The sequence below is a fragment of the Anolis carolinensis genome, chromosome 1 (genome assembly GCF_035594765.1).
Source record: "Anolis carolinensis isolate JA03-04 chromosome 1, rAnoCar3.1.pri, whole genome shotgun sequence".
Taxonomy (NCBI): Eukaryota; Metazoa; Chordata; class Lepidosauria; order Squamata; family Dactyloidae; genus Anolis; species Anolis carolinensis.
Window position 1 is genome coordinate 174,982,835 of NC_085841.1, and position 17,560 is coordinate 175,000,394.

Genomic DNA, 17,560 nt, shown 5'->3' on the forward strand with positions numbered 1-17,560 from the left:
ATTACAAACACAATTCTGACCTTTTTTTTCCTCCCTCGCTTGTGAAACCCCAACAAAGCGCCCTCCTCAAGCGAAAGCCTGCCCAGCAGGCCCCGCCCACAGCCTCATCGGAGGCCCCTGTGATTGGCTGGCACCTTGGTCGGCTTATATCAGTCCAGATGGCATGTTGCCTCGGAGGATCTCGGGTGTCGTAGTTTCCCTTTGGTTAAACGTAAAGCGCCGGCTTCCTGTAAAAGACTCCAACTCCCGGCATTCCGCTGGCTTGAGGGTGTTCTGTGATGCTTGACTGCCGATGCTGCCAAGCATCACTCCAGCCGCTCTTGGTGTGAGTTCGGATCTGCCGGAGAGCAGCAGGATGGACGGCACGTGAGTACGGCATCTTTGAGCTGCTGTCCCTTTAATGCAGTGGTTCTCAACCTGTGGGTCCCCAGAAATCCTAACAGCTGGTAAACTGGCTGGGATTTCTAGGAGCTGTAGGCCAAAACACCTGAGGACCCACAGGTTGAGAACCACTGTTCTACACTGTAGAGTTAATGCAGTTTGACAGCGCTTTAACTGACATGGATCAATGTGATTGAATCCATGGGAGTTGTTAGTTTGGGGACTCTTTAGGATCCCATAGCATTGAGTCATGGCAGTAACAAATTCATTAATTCTAATAGTGTGGATGCTGAGGCCACAGCTATGCGGTAAGCTAGCACAATCCAACCAGGTCTATTTATGTATGACGCTATGTATGTAACACGATTTTTGTTCCTGGGAAATAAATATTATTTCCTAATTGGCTGTATTGTAAAAACATGGGGAAAGTTTATTAAACTGGGTTGCTGTAGGTTTTCTGGCCTATATGGCCATGTTCCAGAAGTATTCTTTCCTGACGTTTTGCCCACATCTATTGCAGGCATCTTCAGAGTTGGAGTTTATTTATCTGTGTAAAGTCCAGGGTGGGAGAAAGAACCCTTGTCCGTAGATAGTTTGTATGTTGTGGTTCTTCATCAATTTCCCTATGCATAGGGAGGAAGCACAGTTAAAGCCCTGGCAGACTGTACAAATGAATCTGCAAACACCACTTCCTCCCAGGGGAACTGAACCACCTAAAATGTGCTCAATTGATACCCCACCACAGACATCAGAAGAACTGCAAGGCCAAGAACAAGCCATGAGAATATCCACCCAGAGGAAAAGTGTAGGGAAGCTGACAAAGAAACACAACCTACAAACTACAGACCCACTAAGAAAATCCAACAAATGCTATGTTCAGAAAAGGACAAGAGGGATCATCTCACCTTTGCAGGAGTCTCATATACCATGCAGCTGTGGACAAGTCTACATAGGGACAACCAAACGCAGCAGCATTGCCCAAACACGAGTCAAGGAACATGAAAGGCACTACAGACTAACTCAACCAGAGAAGTCAGACATAGCAGAGCTACTGCTGAACCAACCTGGACACAGCATATTATTTGAGAACTCAGAAATGCTGGAACACTCTCACAACCACCATGTCAGACTACACAGAGAAGCCATTGAAATCCACAAGCATGTGGACAATTTCAACAGAAAGGAGGAAACCATGAAAATGAACAACATCTGGCTACCAGTATTAAAAAAAACTCTAATATCAGAACAGTAAATAAAGAACACTCAGAAAACAGCAGGGTTCCAGACAGGAAACAATCAGGGCCAGCTAAAACCTCTTAACAAAGGATTCCCCCAGGCAGGAAGAAGCCAGACCTTGAAGCCGGGCTGTGGCGCAGGCTGGCTAGTAGCCAGCTGCAATAAATCACTATGACCAAGAGGTCATGAGTTCAAGGCCAGCCCGTCTCGGAGTGTGCACCCGACAATTAAAAATAAAAAAATAGCCCTGCTTGTTGTTGACCTAAGCAACCCAAAAGATAGGTACATCTATCAAGTAGGAAATTTTGGTACCACTTATATGTGAGGAGGCTAATTTAACTAATTTACAACACCATAAAAATCGTCCAGTACCATTTGGAATGAGGAAGTCGTATCACAGTGAATGATAAAGCAGCTGCTCCTCTTGTGGCCAGAATATAGCATCACCTCAGGAATCTGGAAACTGAAGAAGGTTAAATTGTCTCTGTCTGTCTCTATGTTCACATGGCATTGAATGTGTGCCATGTATGTGTACATTGTGATCCGCCCTGAGCCCCTTCGGGGTGAGATGGGCAGAATATAAATACTGTAAATAAATAAATAAATAAATAAGCTGAAAAGCTATTCAGTACTAATCAAGGTGGCCAACTGAAACATTTACATCTGCCTCAAGCAGTCATTTCTCCCATCCTGGACCTTTCACAGATATATAAACCCCACATGCCTAGTTTCCAACATACATCACAATCTCTGAGGATGCCTGCCATAAATGTGGGTGAAACGTCAGGAGAGAATACTTCTGGAACATGGCCATACAGCCCAGAAAACCCACAGCAACCCAGTGATTCTGGCCATGAAAGCCTTCAACAACACAAATTTATTTAACTGCCAAAACTTTATTCAATGAATATCTCATAGAGTCGCAACCAATTCAACATAGTTTGTGACAGCCGCAAAAACGAAGTTTCTGGAGTAGAGCAACTACTTCCAAAGTAATTAAACTTTGAACAATTAAACAGGAATAACACTTTCAAACCAGGAACAGGATTTTCTGCAGGTGACAGCACATTACTGGGTTAAGAGTATTATGAACAGGTCAAAGCTATCAGCATGTATCAAATCACTCCAGTTTGAGAAGAAAATGAATTTTAGAGCAAAATAATATCCTCAGCATGGGTCCCCCCTCCGATTCCTGTAGAATTTCTTCAAATGGATTTGGTATCTTTTGGAAACATGTGCTGTACTTTTCCAATTCACAACAGGCAGGTTATTTCTTCTTTTTTGCATACAAATCTGGCTTTCTCCATCACCAGCTGTGTGATCTGCCACAGCCCAGTATCCAAATGCCTTGCTTTATCACCATCTCAAACCACACCTTACGAGACTCTGTTATCTGTTGTTTGTTAACAGTTTTGAGAGAATCGATTGCCAGTATATTTCCACATTGTCTTTCAGGTTCAGGCATGTCCTTTAGTCCTCTGTTGAGAAGAGGGTGACTTTCAGCCTAACATATTTCCCTTCTCAGCTATACAAGAGTAGTAGGCCCCTTCTACACTGCCATATAAAATCCATATTATCTTATCTGAACTGGATTATATGGCAGTGTAGACTCATATAATCCAGTTCAAATCATGTAATGTGGATTATCTGATTTGATAATCGGGATTATCTGGGATTTCTGGGAGTTGAAGGCCAAAACATCTGGGGACCCACAGGTTGAGAACCACTGCCTTACGTACATTGATGTAATTTGAGTACCATACTCAGGCAATTTGAACAGAAGGAAGATCACAACTGAAACAGTATTTTGAGAGTGTTACATCTTATCTGTACAGACAATTCTCGAGTTACGAAGATCCTATCTTACAAAAAACTCATAGTCAATGGGGGTTTTGACACAGAAAGGGAGAGAAATCTGTCCCTTGGAAGGGAAATTCACTCCTGGAAGAATTATCATGGGGAAAAGGGATCTCTACTGAAGAGACTTGTTTCCAAAATATGCATATATTTTTTTCAAAATCCAGTGATCACAAGGATAGAAGGTGAGGTAAAATCTTCTGAACAGGGGCACAGATAGCAAATCACTACAGGGGTGTTCACACACACTCACACACAAACACTCTTACAAAAACATCTGTTTGGACTTACATACAAATTCAATTTTAAGAACAAACCTACAGAAGCTATCTTGTTCGTAATCTGTGGAGTTGTGGATCCACTACTATGGAAAATTTATCTTAGGAAAAAGCAAAGCTTTCTCTCTGAGTATATCAGCTGTGTTACTCACACACAAATTCACAACAACAAAATAGAAAGAAAAGGAAGAATCTGAGATGCTATTTTAAGAAAGACATGGTATTTGGTGCTTGCTGCAATTTATCTTGAGGCTGAAATTTGTTTCTTTGGGGCCCTTTTCTGATCTGTTCAGGTTGGGTTTTTTTTTCTTTTTAGACCAAAGCATTGTAAGATGATTTCTGGTTTCTGGAGTTTACTTGTTCTCTGGGTCACTCATTAGATGTTTGCGGAGGAGAAGAGGTGGCCCGTACAAAACAGAACCTGCTACAGACTTAACTCGCTGGCGCTTGAGCAATGAGGAGGGACGGCAGTGTTGGCGACATGTGGCGGATGGCGAGAATTTTGACCGGGAGCAAACTGGACTGGAGGCACACTCCCTTGGGCTGGACACTGTAAGTGGGTCGATACCCCCCCCCCCCCCCAAGGCTTTGGAGTTCTCAATGTGGGACAGGATGCAGAGATATAGGCCCCTTCTACACTGTCATATATTCCACATTATCAAGCAGCTAATCCACATTGTCTTCTTTGAACTGGATTATATGAGTCTACACTGCCATATAATCTAGTTCAAAGCAGATAATCTGGATTTTATAAAGCAGTGTAGAAGTCTACAGAGAGTGATCCATTGCATAAAGACGATCTGTTTTTGCTGAGCTTCAACCACACCTGCTTCTCCATAGGAAGACATATAATAATAATAATAGTAATAATAATAATAATTTTATTTTTGTACACCGCCTCCATCTCTCCAAGGGGACTCGGGGCAGCTTACAAATACAAAACAAACATACAATAACATCAGGTACCAAAAAACGCGTGAATGAAATTTTTTTAAAAAAGAAAAATGATACAAAATAAAATTAAAACCATTAATAGAACACCAGTTAAAACACAGCAATAAAGTCATAAAAATGAACTGGGTGAAAGTGCGCTAAGAAAGTCTTGTAAACATGAGGAAGTAAAAAGTGCCATAAGATACATGACAAAAAAACCTCATTTTTTAGGTGTGCACACTCTGTTCATGTGGTGCTCTGGCAAGATCTGTGATTAGAAAATGTGTTCCAAAATATGTTCAATGTTTACCAGTGTTGTTTCTGTTGAAGTCAAAAGAGCTATCATAGGAACTAGTATGCCCAAAGAGAGTACCTTGCTGGTGTCTTTCCTTGCTCAAGCAATTCAAATACAAAAAGGTTTGTCTTGCTGTGGGACAGGACATCCTAAATGTGCATGAATCTGCCAGTTCTCTGTAGGCAGGAACATAGAGCCTTTGAGAAATTTAAAGTTCAGATTTTTTAAGGAGGAGAGGGACAGGTAGAAGCAGACTAGAAGAGAAAGCCTCCCACAAAATAGTAACTGAAGCTGAGAGATGCATGAGAGGGGAGAGGAGGCAGGTATGAAGACTGGCCTTGTCAGGAGGGTAACTCCTAGTAGGAGTTCTTAAAGGTTTCCATGTTTTTGCCTATGGAGCGTGAACCAACAAAAGCCTCTTCTACACTGCCGTATGAAATCCAGATTATCTGCTATGAACTGAATTATATGGCAGTGTAGATTTATATAATCCAGTTCAAAGGAGATAATGTGGATTATCTACTTTGGTAAGCCCCCTGGTGGCGCAGCAGGTTAAACTGCTGAGCTGCTAAACTTGCTGACCAAAAGGTCTGTGATTCAAATCTGGGGAGCGAGGTGAGCCTCCACTGTTAGGCCCAGCTTCTGCCTACCTAGCAGTTCAAAAACATGCAAATGAGTAGATCAATAGATACCATTTCTGCAGGAAGGTAATGGCGCTCCATGCAGTCATGCTGACCACATGACCTAGGAGATGTCTATGGACAACGCTGGCTCTTCAGCTTAAAAATGGAGATGAGCACCATTCCCCCGAGTTGGACACAATTCAGGAGAAAATTTTACCTACTTATCTACTTTGATAATCTGGATTATGTGGCAGTGTAGAAGGTCCTTACATTTATAGTATGTTCTGACCCCACAGGGAAATGTAAGGGGATCCAGCTCACAAATGGCAAAGAGAGGAGTAACATATAGGGCAGCAAATGGGTTGCTCCCTACTACTCTAATAATGGAGGAAGAGTAGCTGCACATTTGATAGCATTAACAGAGTCTTGACTATGTCAAGAATAGGTTTTGAGTAGGATTGCACACCTTTCTCCCAGTTATTTCTCATGCCTCCTCAGGATGGTGCAGTCATTTCAAACTACATGAGAATGATAAGAAAAGACATACTATACAATCATCCTATAATTTATTCCCTTTTTACCAAAATTATTACTTAATCAAGTTTAATCATTTTTTAAAATTTATTTTAGTTAATGATTACAGGAGTGTTAGCAAAGTGATGAGTGTCTATTTGTCTGTGTATTTTTGTTTTTGTCTTATTGTTGATATGGTCAGTGGACTAATCTATACATAGATCTATTGGTATTGGTACAAGAGACTGGCTACTAAGGATCTAGTAGTCAGTCTCTTGTACCAGTACCAATAGATCTGTTCATTGATTAGTCCACTGACTACTAAGGATCTGGAGCCCCCAGTGGCGCAGTGGGTTAAACCCTTGTGCTAGCAGGACTGATGACTTGAAGGTTATGTTGCTGACCTGAAGGTTGCCAGTTCAAATCCAACCTGGGGATAGCGTGGATGAGCTCCCTCTATCAGCTCCAGCTCTATGCGGGGATATGAGAGAAGCCTCCCACAAGGATGGTAAAACGTTAAAACATCCTGGCATCCCCTGGGCAACGTCCTTGCAGACGGCCAATTCTCTCACAACAGAAGCAACTTGCAGTTTCTCAAGTTGCTCCTGACATACACACACAAAAACAAAACCTAAAAATCTGTCCTTGGAGTCAAAATAGAATATATTTTATTAGTACCAATGAATTTTCAGACAGGATGTAGGATTTAAGAAAGAGAAGGAAGAAACACAAAATGTAGACTATGGGCAATTTCTAATTCAGTTCATGATTTTTTCCCCCAGTCCCAAGATGTGTAAAAAGAGTTGAGAAAGAACCTTTTTAATCTCTACAATCTGAGATTTTAAAATGCTGGAGTTGCTTAGGAGATCATCATGAGTTCTTCTGAAAAAAATATACCATAATAATAATGGAATTGAATGTTTTTCTGTGTTTTTTAAAATAAAAATACACATTAATTTATGTTGCAGAGTACATCTTTATCACTTCTCCATCACTTCTCTTATTCATATCTTGCAGAGTAAGTTCTTCCCAGTCTTGTCCAAGGCCAACACAGCACAGGAGGCAGCAATAAATGGTGTGCAATTCTACTCAGGCTTACAGGCAGAGGATGGCCACTGGGCCGGGGACTATGGAGGACCTCTCTTTTTGTTGCCAGGTACGTTTACCAGAAAGACTTGGCCAGTGTCTTTTCCTGCATGGCAGGGGTTGGACTAGATGGCCCATGTCGTCTCTTCCAACTCTATGTTTCTATGAAACCCAATAAGCGGGTGCACTCAGAGAAGATAGAACTCACATTAGCAGTAGTTGCTTCATCCTCTTTGTGCTGCCATATACTGTTTGCCAGATACCTGGGACAAATAGGCAAGCCATAGGATCTGAGATGGAGATTTACTGAAACTAGAAGGCATCTTGCTTTGATGACCTCCAAAGCCTTGTTAACTCCTCTAAGATGGTCTGTTATTTATTGCTTATTATGGATTGAGGACCTAGAAAAAGGTCAAATATGTCCATGAGTGTGCAGACCAGAAATTGAAGGTACAAATCAATGAACTTAAATTCTGTTGATGTTCTATACCAGTACAGTGAAACTTTGACTTATGAGTGACCCAACTTGCAGAGTTTTTTTTGAGATCTGAGCCGTTGCTTGGCTTTTTTTTTTTTTTTTGCTCTGAGTTGCAAATTAGCTCTGATTTATGAGCTAGCACTAGTGCGAGAGTACACCATCCTCCTGCCCTCATTTTCATGGAAAAGCCTGCGAGAGGTTGGGAAAGGCGAGAGGTTCACCGGCAGTGTCATCAGCTCCAGGAGGGAGGCTGTGGAAGGCCCAGACCAGCTGCTTTTTGGATGTATATATGTATACATACACACACACACACATATATATATATTGCTGTAGTCATTGTATGGAGATCCTGCAATCAGAAGTTTAGCTTGTTCCAGTCACCTGAAGGAATATTTCTGCCCCCATCTTTCTCCAGTGCTCTTTGTCACTTCTTATAACCCACACCAGGCTTGCTATGAGTATTATACATTAATCTAGGGCAGAGTACTATACATTGATCTAGGACACAGGGGGCAGAGCTAGAGGAGTGGGCGTGGCTTCTTCCCAACAGCCTGAAACAGGGCTGAGAATCTATACCTCTCCTGAGGCGCTTGTTGGAACACAGAGGGAAGAGCTAGGGAAGGGGGCGGGGCCTCCTTCCAAGAACCCGAGACAGGGCTGAGCCTCTATACCTCTCCTGAGTGGCCTTTTAGGGCTAAAGGGCGGGGCTAGGGGCGGGGGCGGGTCCTCTTCCCAAGAGCACGAGACAGGGCTGAGCCTCTGTATACCTCCCCTGAGGCGCTTGTTAGAACTCCGCCCATCGTAACTCCGCCCATCTGAGTCCTGGCCCCTCATTTGTGGCCCCGCCCACTTCCCCCTCCCAGCCCTGCATCTTGGACTAGGGGAGAGGCTTAGCCCCGCCCTTTTGAGCAGGAGCCACACCCACCCCTCTAAGCCACGCCCCCCTTTCCAGGGGGCGCTGAGTAATATTTTTTCTGGAAAGGGGGCGGTAGGCCAAATAAGTTTGGGAACCACTGGTTTATCTGGTCACATCAGAGAGTTTATCTCTGTTGAACACTTTGTAAATTATATCAAGAAGTGATCTCAGCATAGATTGCTCCCTCCTCCTTTTTAATATCAGCTCCCATTTGTATTTTGTTGTTGTTACAAACAGTTCCATCCCAGGCTACCTTTCTGAATGCTTGCTGCAAGGGCTGATTTTTTTTTTTTTGAACAGGGCTCCTCATCACCTGCCATGCTGCCAAGATACCGCTACCAGAGGAAAGCAAGAAGGAGATGGTTCGCTACTTGCGGTCAGTGCAGCTCCCAGATGGAGGATGGGGCCTGTGAGTACAATGAAAAAAAAATCAAACCAAATGGTGCTTAAGATGCAGGAAAGCAAATGGATAATTTCTACAATGCTTTAGAAATTCAGTGCGTAAACTAGATATTGGAGATGGTGTGAGATAACTGGATGACTTTTAGATTAGAGCAGTAGTTCTCAACCTGGGGTCCCCAAATCAGCAAAAGTAAAACCTGCAAATGTGGAGGTCCAGCTGTACTTTTCTAGTCTGAGAAAAAACATCAGTCACCACATTTTAGAAAGTAACTAGATCAGGGGTTCTCAAACTTTTCAAGTGGAGGGCTGGTTCACAATCACCCAGACTGTTGGGGGGACAGACTATGATGAAATAGTCCAAAATTAGGATTGTTATTGTTGCTGTGTGCCTTCAAGTCGTTTCAGTCTTAGGTCAACCCTAAGTCTCAAGTTTAGGACAGGGGCCAGATAAATGACCTTGGAGGGCTGCATCCAGCCCAGGGGCCTTAGTTGGGAACCCCTGAACTAGATGGTGAAAAAACACACACATTTAAATGGAACCCATAGCTTAAGAAACAGAGTTCGCTTTGGTTGTGAAACAGAATCATCATACTTAGGTCTGCATTAATAAACTAGTACTTCTGTGACACAATGACTTAAAACCTTTGGTTTTATCTTCATGCACAGTTTCCGCATTTTCTTTTTTAAAATTTTGTTTCCATTTTTTATATTGCCTTCCTGGCAAGAAATGCAAGGTGATCCAAGGCATTTAGTGTTGTAGTGACGCAAATAGATCACTGGTATTTAATAAGGTTTTCCTACTGCAAGGAAGGAGCTCCCAGTGGCACAGTGGGTTAAACCGCTGTGCCGCTGAACTTGTTGACTGAAAGGTACCACTCCAGTGGGAAGGTAAAGGCGTTCCATGCAGTCATGCCGGCCACATGACCTTGGAGGTGTCTATGGACGAAGCTGGCTCTTCGACTTAGAAATTGAGATGAGCACCAACCCCCAGAGTCAGACACGACTAGACCTAATGTTAGTGGAAAACCTTTACTTTTTCCTTACTGCAAAGAAACACACTTGTGTATTGCACCCAGGCATCATCTCTGGCTGAGAGGTTGTCCATGGCCCCTTCTACACTGCCATATAATCCAGATTATCAAATCAGATCATCCACATTACTTTCTTTGAACTGGATTATATGACTCTACACTACCAAAGTAGATATTCTGAATTTTATATTGCTCCATCTACATAGTTGATCAAGGGAGATGTCATGAGTGGTTAGCCGCTTTCTATATTCTGGGCCACAAGAACAAAATTCAGACTTCTTGACACCTTTGTTAGCGGCAGCTTTGCAGATAAAATCACTCAGATCTACTCTGACCTGCAGGATGTAATCGATACAGGTCCAGGGGATATAATCTTGGTACCCATTTTCCTGTGTCTTGGATATGTTTCAGTTTGTGCAACCAAAGGATGTAAATAGGATCCTTGTAGACTGCCACCACTACTACTTCTACTTCCTCCTCCTCCTCCCCTTCTTCCTCTTCCTTTGCACTTTTACACCACCTTGCTCCCAGAGTGCACCCAAGGCTGTTTTCAACACAGCCAATTAAAAAATTAATCATAATAAAAATGGAAACAATTAAAAACACATCAAACAATATTTAAGAAGCATTAAAAACAAACACCTTTTAAAAGGATCAAATATCCTTCATTTGTAAATGTTAAAATGTTAAAATAAGCAGAAGTAAACAATTTGTTGGATGTAAAGTGGAAGGAAAAAATGTTAAATGTATAGCGAAACCGACAAAAGAAGCTGGAAATCCATTTTTAAAGCTAATTTATGTATACTGTATGTTGGTAGTTTTAGAGTTATAGGTAGAGTAGAGATATATGTTTGTTAAGTAATTGTTGCCTAAGTATGTCTGTGTTAATGCACTTATAAGTATTGTGACTTTTTTCTGTGAGTTTTTATTGTCAAAAACTTGAATTAAAAATAGTGGCAATAAATTTATAAAATATCTCCATAAAAAGCCCCCTGCTTCCATGTTAAAAGTCTTTGGTTTCTCTCCGAACAGAGAAACATTGGGGAGGAGCCAGCCTAGCTTTCTGTGGATGCTGGATCCTTATTCTTTCTGGCTTATTAAAGCAGCTGGAGTGGGTCAGCAGCAGTGTGGTGAATGCCTCACTGGTCTAAAAGTGGCTGTACTTGAAGCCATTACTGATCAACCCTCTGACATTGTGGCCATTGATTGGTAGTGTCCCCAATGTTGTTTTTCATCTACAAAAAATGTTGGATGAGATTGTCTGGAAATGTGGGGTTCATTGTCATTAGTGAACCCCACATTTGTTGACTGCTGCTGCCAGTAGCCCTGGGAAAGTCTCCCAGGGCCACTTTTGCCCTTCAAGTGGGAAGACGAAGAAATAATTGTCTGGGAGTCTGAGGTTTGTGTTTGCAGGGGGAAAGCAGGAAGATGATGTTGTTGGCTGCCACCATTGTGATACAGAAGTGGGATGGGATGATATGAAAGAGATTGGGTGACAAGGGATAGAGCTGAATTTGCTTGTGTGGGCATGTGTCCCTAATTCTTTTCTTATTTGATGTTTGATAGGCATATTGAAGACAAGTCCACAGTGTTTTCTATTGCTCTCAATTACACTGCCATGAGAATTCTTGGGGTCAGTCCTGATGATCCAGACCTGGTGCGGGCTCGAAACAACCTCCATAGCAAAGGTGATTTACCATTTGGAAGTTGGAAGTAGAGATGGATTTCCATTTCTATCAACATCACTGGGAAAAGCCCCCCTTCTCATTTATAGTAGTGATAAACCCTGGGAATGATATGGGGCAGGTGCCTGTTCTGTTCTGAAATGATGAAAGTACTGAGAGCCAGCAGCAGCAATATATCACTGCTGACTGAAAGGTCATGCAATCGAAGCCCATGGTCGGATTGAGCTCCCGGCTGTTTAATAGCCTAGCTTACTGTCCCCCTAAGCAGTTTGAAAACAGCTGCAGCTGTAAGTAGAGAAATTAGGGACTGCTTAATGCGGGGAGGTTAATTTAGTTTAATTCACAACATCATAAAACTGCTGGTAAAAGAGCTAGGAGGAAATACAGTAGAGTCTCATTTATCCAACATAAACGGGCCGGCAGAATGTTGGATAAGTGAATATGTTGGATAATAAGGAGGCATTAAGGAAAAGCCTATTAAACATCAAATTAGGTTATGATTTTACAAATTAAGCACCAAAACATCATGTTATACAACAAATTTGGCAGAAATAGTAGTTCAAGACGCATTAATGCTATGTAGTAATTACTGTATTTACAAATTTAGCACCAAAATATCACGATGTATTGAAAACATTGACTACAAAAATGCGTTGGATAATCCAGAACGTTGGATAAGCGAGTGTTGGATAAGTGAGACTCTACTGTACTACAATCAAACGACTCAGTGTCATAGTGGATGAAGCAACAGCTCCCCCTATGGCCAGAATCGAGCATAACCTCCTGAAGGCGGAAGTTGGAAAAATATTGAATCACCTCTACTGTCTGTCTGAATATGTGCTGTATGTCTAATAATGGCATTGAATGTTTGCCTTGTATACGTGCATTGGAATCCGCCTTGAGTCCCCTTCGGGGTGAGAAGGGTAGAATATAAATACTATAAACAAACAAATAAATCAGTATTATCCTGGAGCAGACAAAATTTGGCTGAATTCATATGTGTTTGGCCCCACAGGTGGTGCTGTGAAAATCCCTTCCTGGGGTAAATTTTGGTTGGCTGTCTTGAATGTCTACAGTTGGGAAGGAATGAACACTCTTTTTCCTGAAATGTGGTATGTAGAACTAGAGTACTCATTGTAAAGCAAGAGTTGTATCCACACCTTCTCAGAGAAAGAAATGGCAGATGCCATCAAGCAGTTTGGCTGCTATTTGTGTTATGTCCTGGGTCCAGTTTCTGCATTTTGGGTGATGCCATATGGGAGCTCGTTTTTCTGCTAATCTGAAGGACCTATGAAGTTGAGCCTTCTCCCTTTGCAAGTCTAAAAAAGCCTAAGCACTTAACCTTTCTTCTGCCTGCTCAGATGTATTTGCTTGTACTTGCTCTGCAGCCTCATAGCTTCCTCCATAAATTCTTCTTCCAAGCTTGGCTGAGGAAGTTGTTGGACTCCAGCTCAAATGCTAGCCCTTCAAACAGCATCTCTTCACCTATCTACAACAACAGTTTTAAAAACTGTTTAGTGTATGGAGGGAGCAATTGAGAGGTCTGGTTGCTACTGTAGTCTCTACCTGTTTTTCTTCATTCCATTGTATAGCCCAGGGTTTCTCAAACTGTGCTTCTCCAGATGTTTTGGACTTGAGCTTGCACAGTTCCTAACGACTGGTAAGCTGGCTGGGATTTCTGGAAGCTGAAGTACAAAACACCTGGATGAGCATTCCATTAATAGTCACGATGTACCTAATGTCCTGTTTCTAGAGTTGAGATGACATAGAATCATAGAGTTGGAAGAGACTTCATGGGCCATCCAGTCCAACCCCCTGCCAAGAAGCAGGAAAATTGCATTCAAGGCACCCCCAATAGATGGCCAACCAGCCTCTGTTTAGAAGCCTCCAAAGAAGGAGCCTCCAACACACATTGGGGCAGAGTTTTCAATTGCTGGACAGCTCTCATAGTTAGGAAGTTCTTCCTAATGTTCAGGTGGAATCTCATTCCCTGTAGTTTGAAGCTGTTGTTCCATCTCCTAGTCTCCAGGGCAGCAGAAAACAAGCTTGCTCTTTCCTCCCCATGACTTCCCCTCAGATATTTATACATGGCCCTCATCATGTCTCCTCTCAGCCTTCTTTTCTGCAGGCTAAACATGCCCAGCTCTAAGCTGTTCCACTTACGGCTTGTTCTCCAGACCCTTGATCATTTTAGTCGCCCTCTGAACACATTCCAGCTTTTCAACATCTCCCTCCCTGATCGCTAAGTCCCTTGATTCTGCTCCTGTCTCACAGGCTTTCTCTCTGGTTGTGGGTAGGTTGTTTCCTTCATGGATGCCAGCACATCCTTCCACTCTGTGGTGCCACTGCCGCCAGGTTTATCTGCCCATGGCCTACTGCTACGGCAAACGCCTGACTGCAGAAGAAGATGAACTGATCCTGAGCCTCCGGCAGGTAATTTCCAAGGACTCCCTTTTCGTCTTCCTCTTCTGCTCCCCTCATGGATATAGAAAACAAGAATTGGTAAAAATGATAATTAGCCCAGTCTGATTCCAGTACCTAGATCAGGGGTGGCAAAAGTGTGCCCTGTGACCCCTAAAGTCTCTTTTGCAGAGTCCCTCACCCCTTTGAAATCTTAAATGTTTTAATTCTCAAAGTAATTGTTTTGTGTTCCTGGAAGCTTCCAGGTGTCCAGATTTAGCATGTAACATATCACAACTTGCACACACAATAACCCTTCAGAACCCCCTCCAAATGTGGGAAATAAATGTAAAACTGGAAATGGCTATCTTGGCAACTTTGTTTTTTTATTTTGTGGCAGGCATAGAATAGTTTTCATACATTTCTGGGTCTGTAGAGATGCTAAGAGCAAATATTTGGTCCTCAGGCTCATCAGTGTTCCCTTAGCCTAAACCCAGCCTGTGCAATGCATAGTCCTAGCCAGCTTGTCCAATGGTCAGGAATACTGGAAGCTAACGTCCAAAATGCCTGGAGGGCCACAGGTGGTGCAGGCCTGGCTTAGACAAAAGGAAAACATTTGTAATTTTTTCTCCCCAGTATTTGCTCCTGGTGCTAATTCTGTTATGTAAGCCCTTATGACCCTTGTCTTACCAGGAGCTCTATGTGCAAGACTATTCTACTATTGACTGGCCAGCACAAAGAAATAATGTTGCTTCAGGCGATATATATACCCCACACAGTTGGCTTCTTACAGTGGCCTATGGTGAGTCCTGTTCTGCTGTTACCCTCAGCAAAATGTCCTTGTTTGTTTTACATGTTTGCCCTTGCTAAAGACCTTGTCCCATTTTCTAATCAAACAAGTCTTTTTGGGCAAGCAGAGGGATAGATTTTTCCTAAAGTAAACTAAGAGTTCATTTGCAGTGTAGAATTAATGCTGTTTGAAATCACTTTAACTGCCACATCTCAATCCTGAGATTTGTAGTTTGGTAAAATACCATCACTGTTTGGCAGAATGTGCTAAATATCTTGTAAAACTACAACTCCCATGACTTGATAGATTCTATAGTATAGATGTACCTGAAGAGCAGAATGTGATATAAAAAAACTCAGCTGGATGTTCTTTCTAGCCCTCTGCTGAGAGGCAATTCAGTTCTATATTAAGAGTTGATCATGTTGTTATAGGAAGTTATATAACGTGTAGCTCGTGCTTACTTGAGTATCAATCCCACTGTGGGGCTTGTTCCCAAATAACAGCATGTGATTTATAGGTTTGATGAATAAAAAGCAAGGGAGTGTTTGATTGCACAGCTATGGAGTGTCACAGTTCGTCAGCATTAGGTTCTGCTGTAATTGCCAGTGCCACACCAGTTTTAATGCTCTTTCTAAAGAGAATTTAGGATGATTCTTTGAGTGATCTTGGCTCTCGTGATCACATGAGTAGTGGCAGATAGAGATGAGAAGCGAAGCCATTTCACCAGTCCCACTGGAAGATATTAACTGGTCTTTCCTCTCCACTTGCCTTCCTGTTGGGTCTTTGGGGAGTGTGAGCCTGCAGGCATGAACTGTGTTGTTTGCATTTAGTATACCTGTAGGTACATGAGCAAATGGGAAAAAAGGAAGGAGCAGCACTGCTTCTGTATAGATCCTGGATCCTAAAATGATTCGTCTGCAAGATACCTGCCCTTGTTGGCCCCGGACTGTTCAACAGATAATGTGATGACACTATATGTTTCTCTTTTTTTAAATTACAGCAATACTGAACACCTATGAGAGATTCCATAGCACAAGCCTAAGACAGCACGCCTTGGAAGTATTGTATGACCACATCAGGGCTGATGACCGATTCACCAAGGCTATCAGCATTGGCCCAGTAGGTGGCATTCACCCTTTACTAAGTAATTCTAGAATTGAGCTTCTGTTGCAGATGTGGAAAATTTTGCCATGGTTGCTTGCAACTTTTAAGCCACAATGTTTCATAGCCATAATTATTTAATATGACCATGAATTTCCGTGTGGATGATCTAGATCTGCAGTGTATTTTCCCTTACATCAAAGTGATTTGGGAATCTGTATGCTGTGTTCCATACAGGTAACTGGAGTGACTGTTAAGAGTGTGGACAGGAATACGTATTATAGCAAAAATGTCGCATATAATTCTATAGTTGCCTTCAAACAGATACATTACTGGAACAGTCTTGGCCAATGGTGTTAAGGGTCCCAGATGGACTTATTTGGATCAGATTGGCCTTGCTTTTGGAACTGTCCTCTCCTTTCACTGGACAAGCATCTTGCTCAGCAGCCATTAGCACTCTCAGGCTAAAAGAAGCCAGTTGTGAGTCACATTTCCAGGGTTAGATTCAGCCACTAGTCACAGTTCAAACCAGCTAGGATTCATAAACCAGCAAAAAACCTCAAATTACGCCTTGATTTCAGATTGGAATTTGGTGGTGATAAAAATTTAAATGGTTTGTGAAGTGGTTCAGGTTTGAATATTCAAAGAAGTCACATTTCAGCAGACTAAATCCTGTCTTATCATTATATGTAAACATGTATTTCATTGTGGCATTTTTGTAATTCTGGTGATGTAGTGACTGATGAAATACAGGAGGTGCACACAGCTGGAACTCAGATATTTCTCTGTGGCATTCACACATTTTTAATTGAAGTTCTCTCCATGCTGTAGTTGAAATCCCCAATGAGGAGGGGTCATGGCCAGTGATAGAAATTTTCATTTAGAAAGTCCCAGATTCAATCCCTGGCATCTCTGATCAAAAAATGACCTGAAAACCCTCTGCACAAGATTATGGTGAGCTTTCTGCTTGTCAACAAAGACTGTTCTGGCCCATTCAGGCAGCATGGCTGACCACCTGAGTTTCAAGAAAAAAGCAGTGAGCAGTCTTCTAACTGATAAAGTCTTCATGCATTAACACGTACTTTATCAGACTTAATGTCAGGTGAAAACCTTTACCTTTACTACATTAACATGGAAATATCTGGTACGTGGTTAGTACTAGCAGTCCAAGTCAAACTGGTGTTAGGCATTAATCCTTGAATGTACAGATTTGCTCTTTTTCAAGGAGCCTTATGTTCTGGAAATTTGATGAAGGGCTTAAGTTTATGGAGTGGCACGGATATTAGATGCTTTTGTTGCCTTAGGAATCATAACTGTTGGCATTTCTGACCTCTTGTAGATTTCTAAAACAATCAATATGTTGGTGAGCTGGTACGTGGAAGGAGACAAGTCTCCTGCCTTCCAAGAACATGTGTCCAGAATCCCTGACTACCTCTGGTAAGGCTTTGTTGTAACGCAGAGCTGTAAGCATGAGCAAAAAACTCCCAAGAGTATCCTGTCCCACCAGAGAGAATCTGCATTGGTCAGAGCATGCTTGGAAAATGGCACTTCCTGG

The 17,560-nt window shown here is 42.2% G+C and overlaps 1 protein-coding gene across 1 annotated transcript in view; it reads left to right on the forward strand.

Moving 5' to 3' along the window:
* Nucleotides 1–207: 207 nt before the first annotated feature.
* lss (lanosterol synthase) overlaps nt 208–17,560 on the forward strand; it is a 32,720-nt gene continuing 15,367 nt past the window's right edge. Inside the window, exons 1-10 of the mRNA XM_003215214.4 lie at nt 208–366; nt 4,133–4,304; nt 7,134–7,272; nt 8,897–9,005; nt 11,596–11,717; nt 12,730–12,826; nt 14,012–14,147; nt 14,808–14,916; nt 15,905–16,023; nt 17,345–17,442. Of these exons, the coding sequence (XP_003215262.2) occupies nt 293–366; nt 4,133–4,304; nt 7,134–7,272; nt 8,897–9,005; nt 11,596–11,717; nt 12,730–12,826; nt 14,012–14,147; nt 14,808–14,916; nt 15,905–16,023; nt 17,345–17,442 (1,175 nt within the window). The 5' untranslated portion in view covers nt 208–292. The remainder of the gene's footprint in view (nt 367–4,132; nt 4,305–7,133; nt 7,273–8,896; nt 9,006–11,595; nt 11,718–12,729; nt 12,827–14,011; nt 14,148–14,807; nt 14,917–15,904; nt 16,024–17,344; nt 17,443–17,560) is intronic.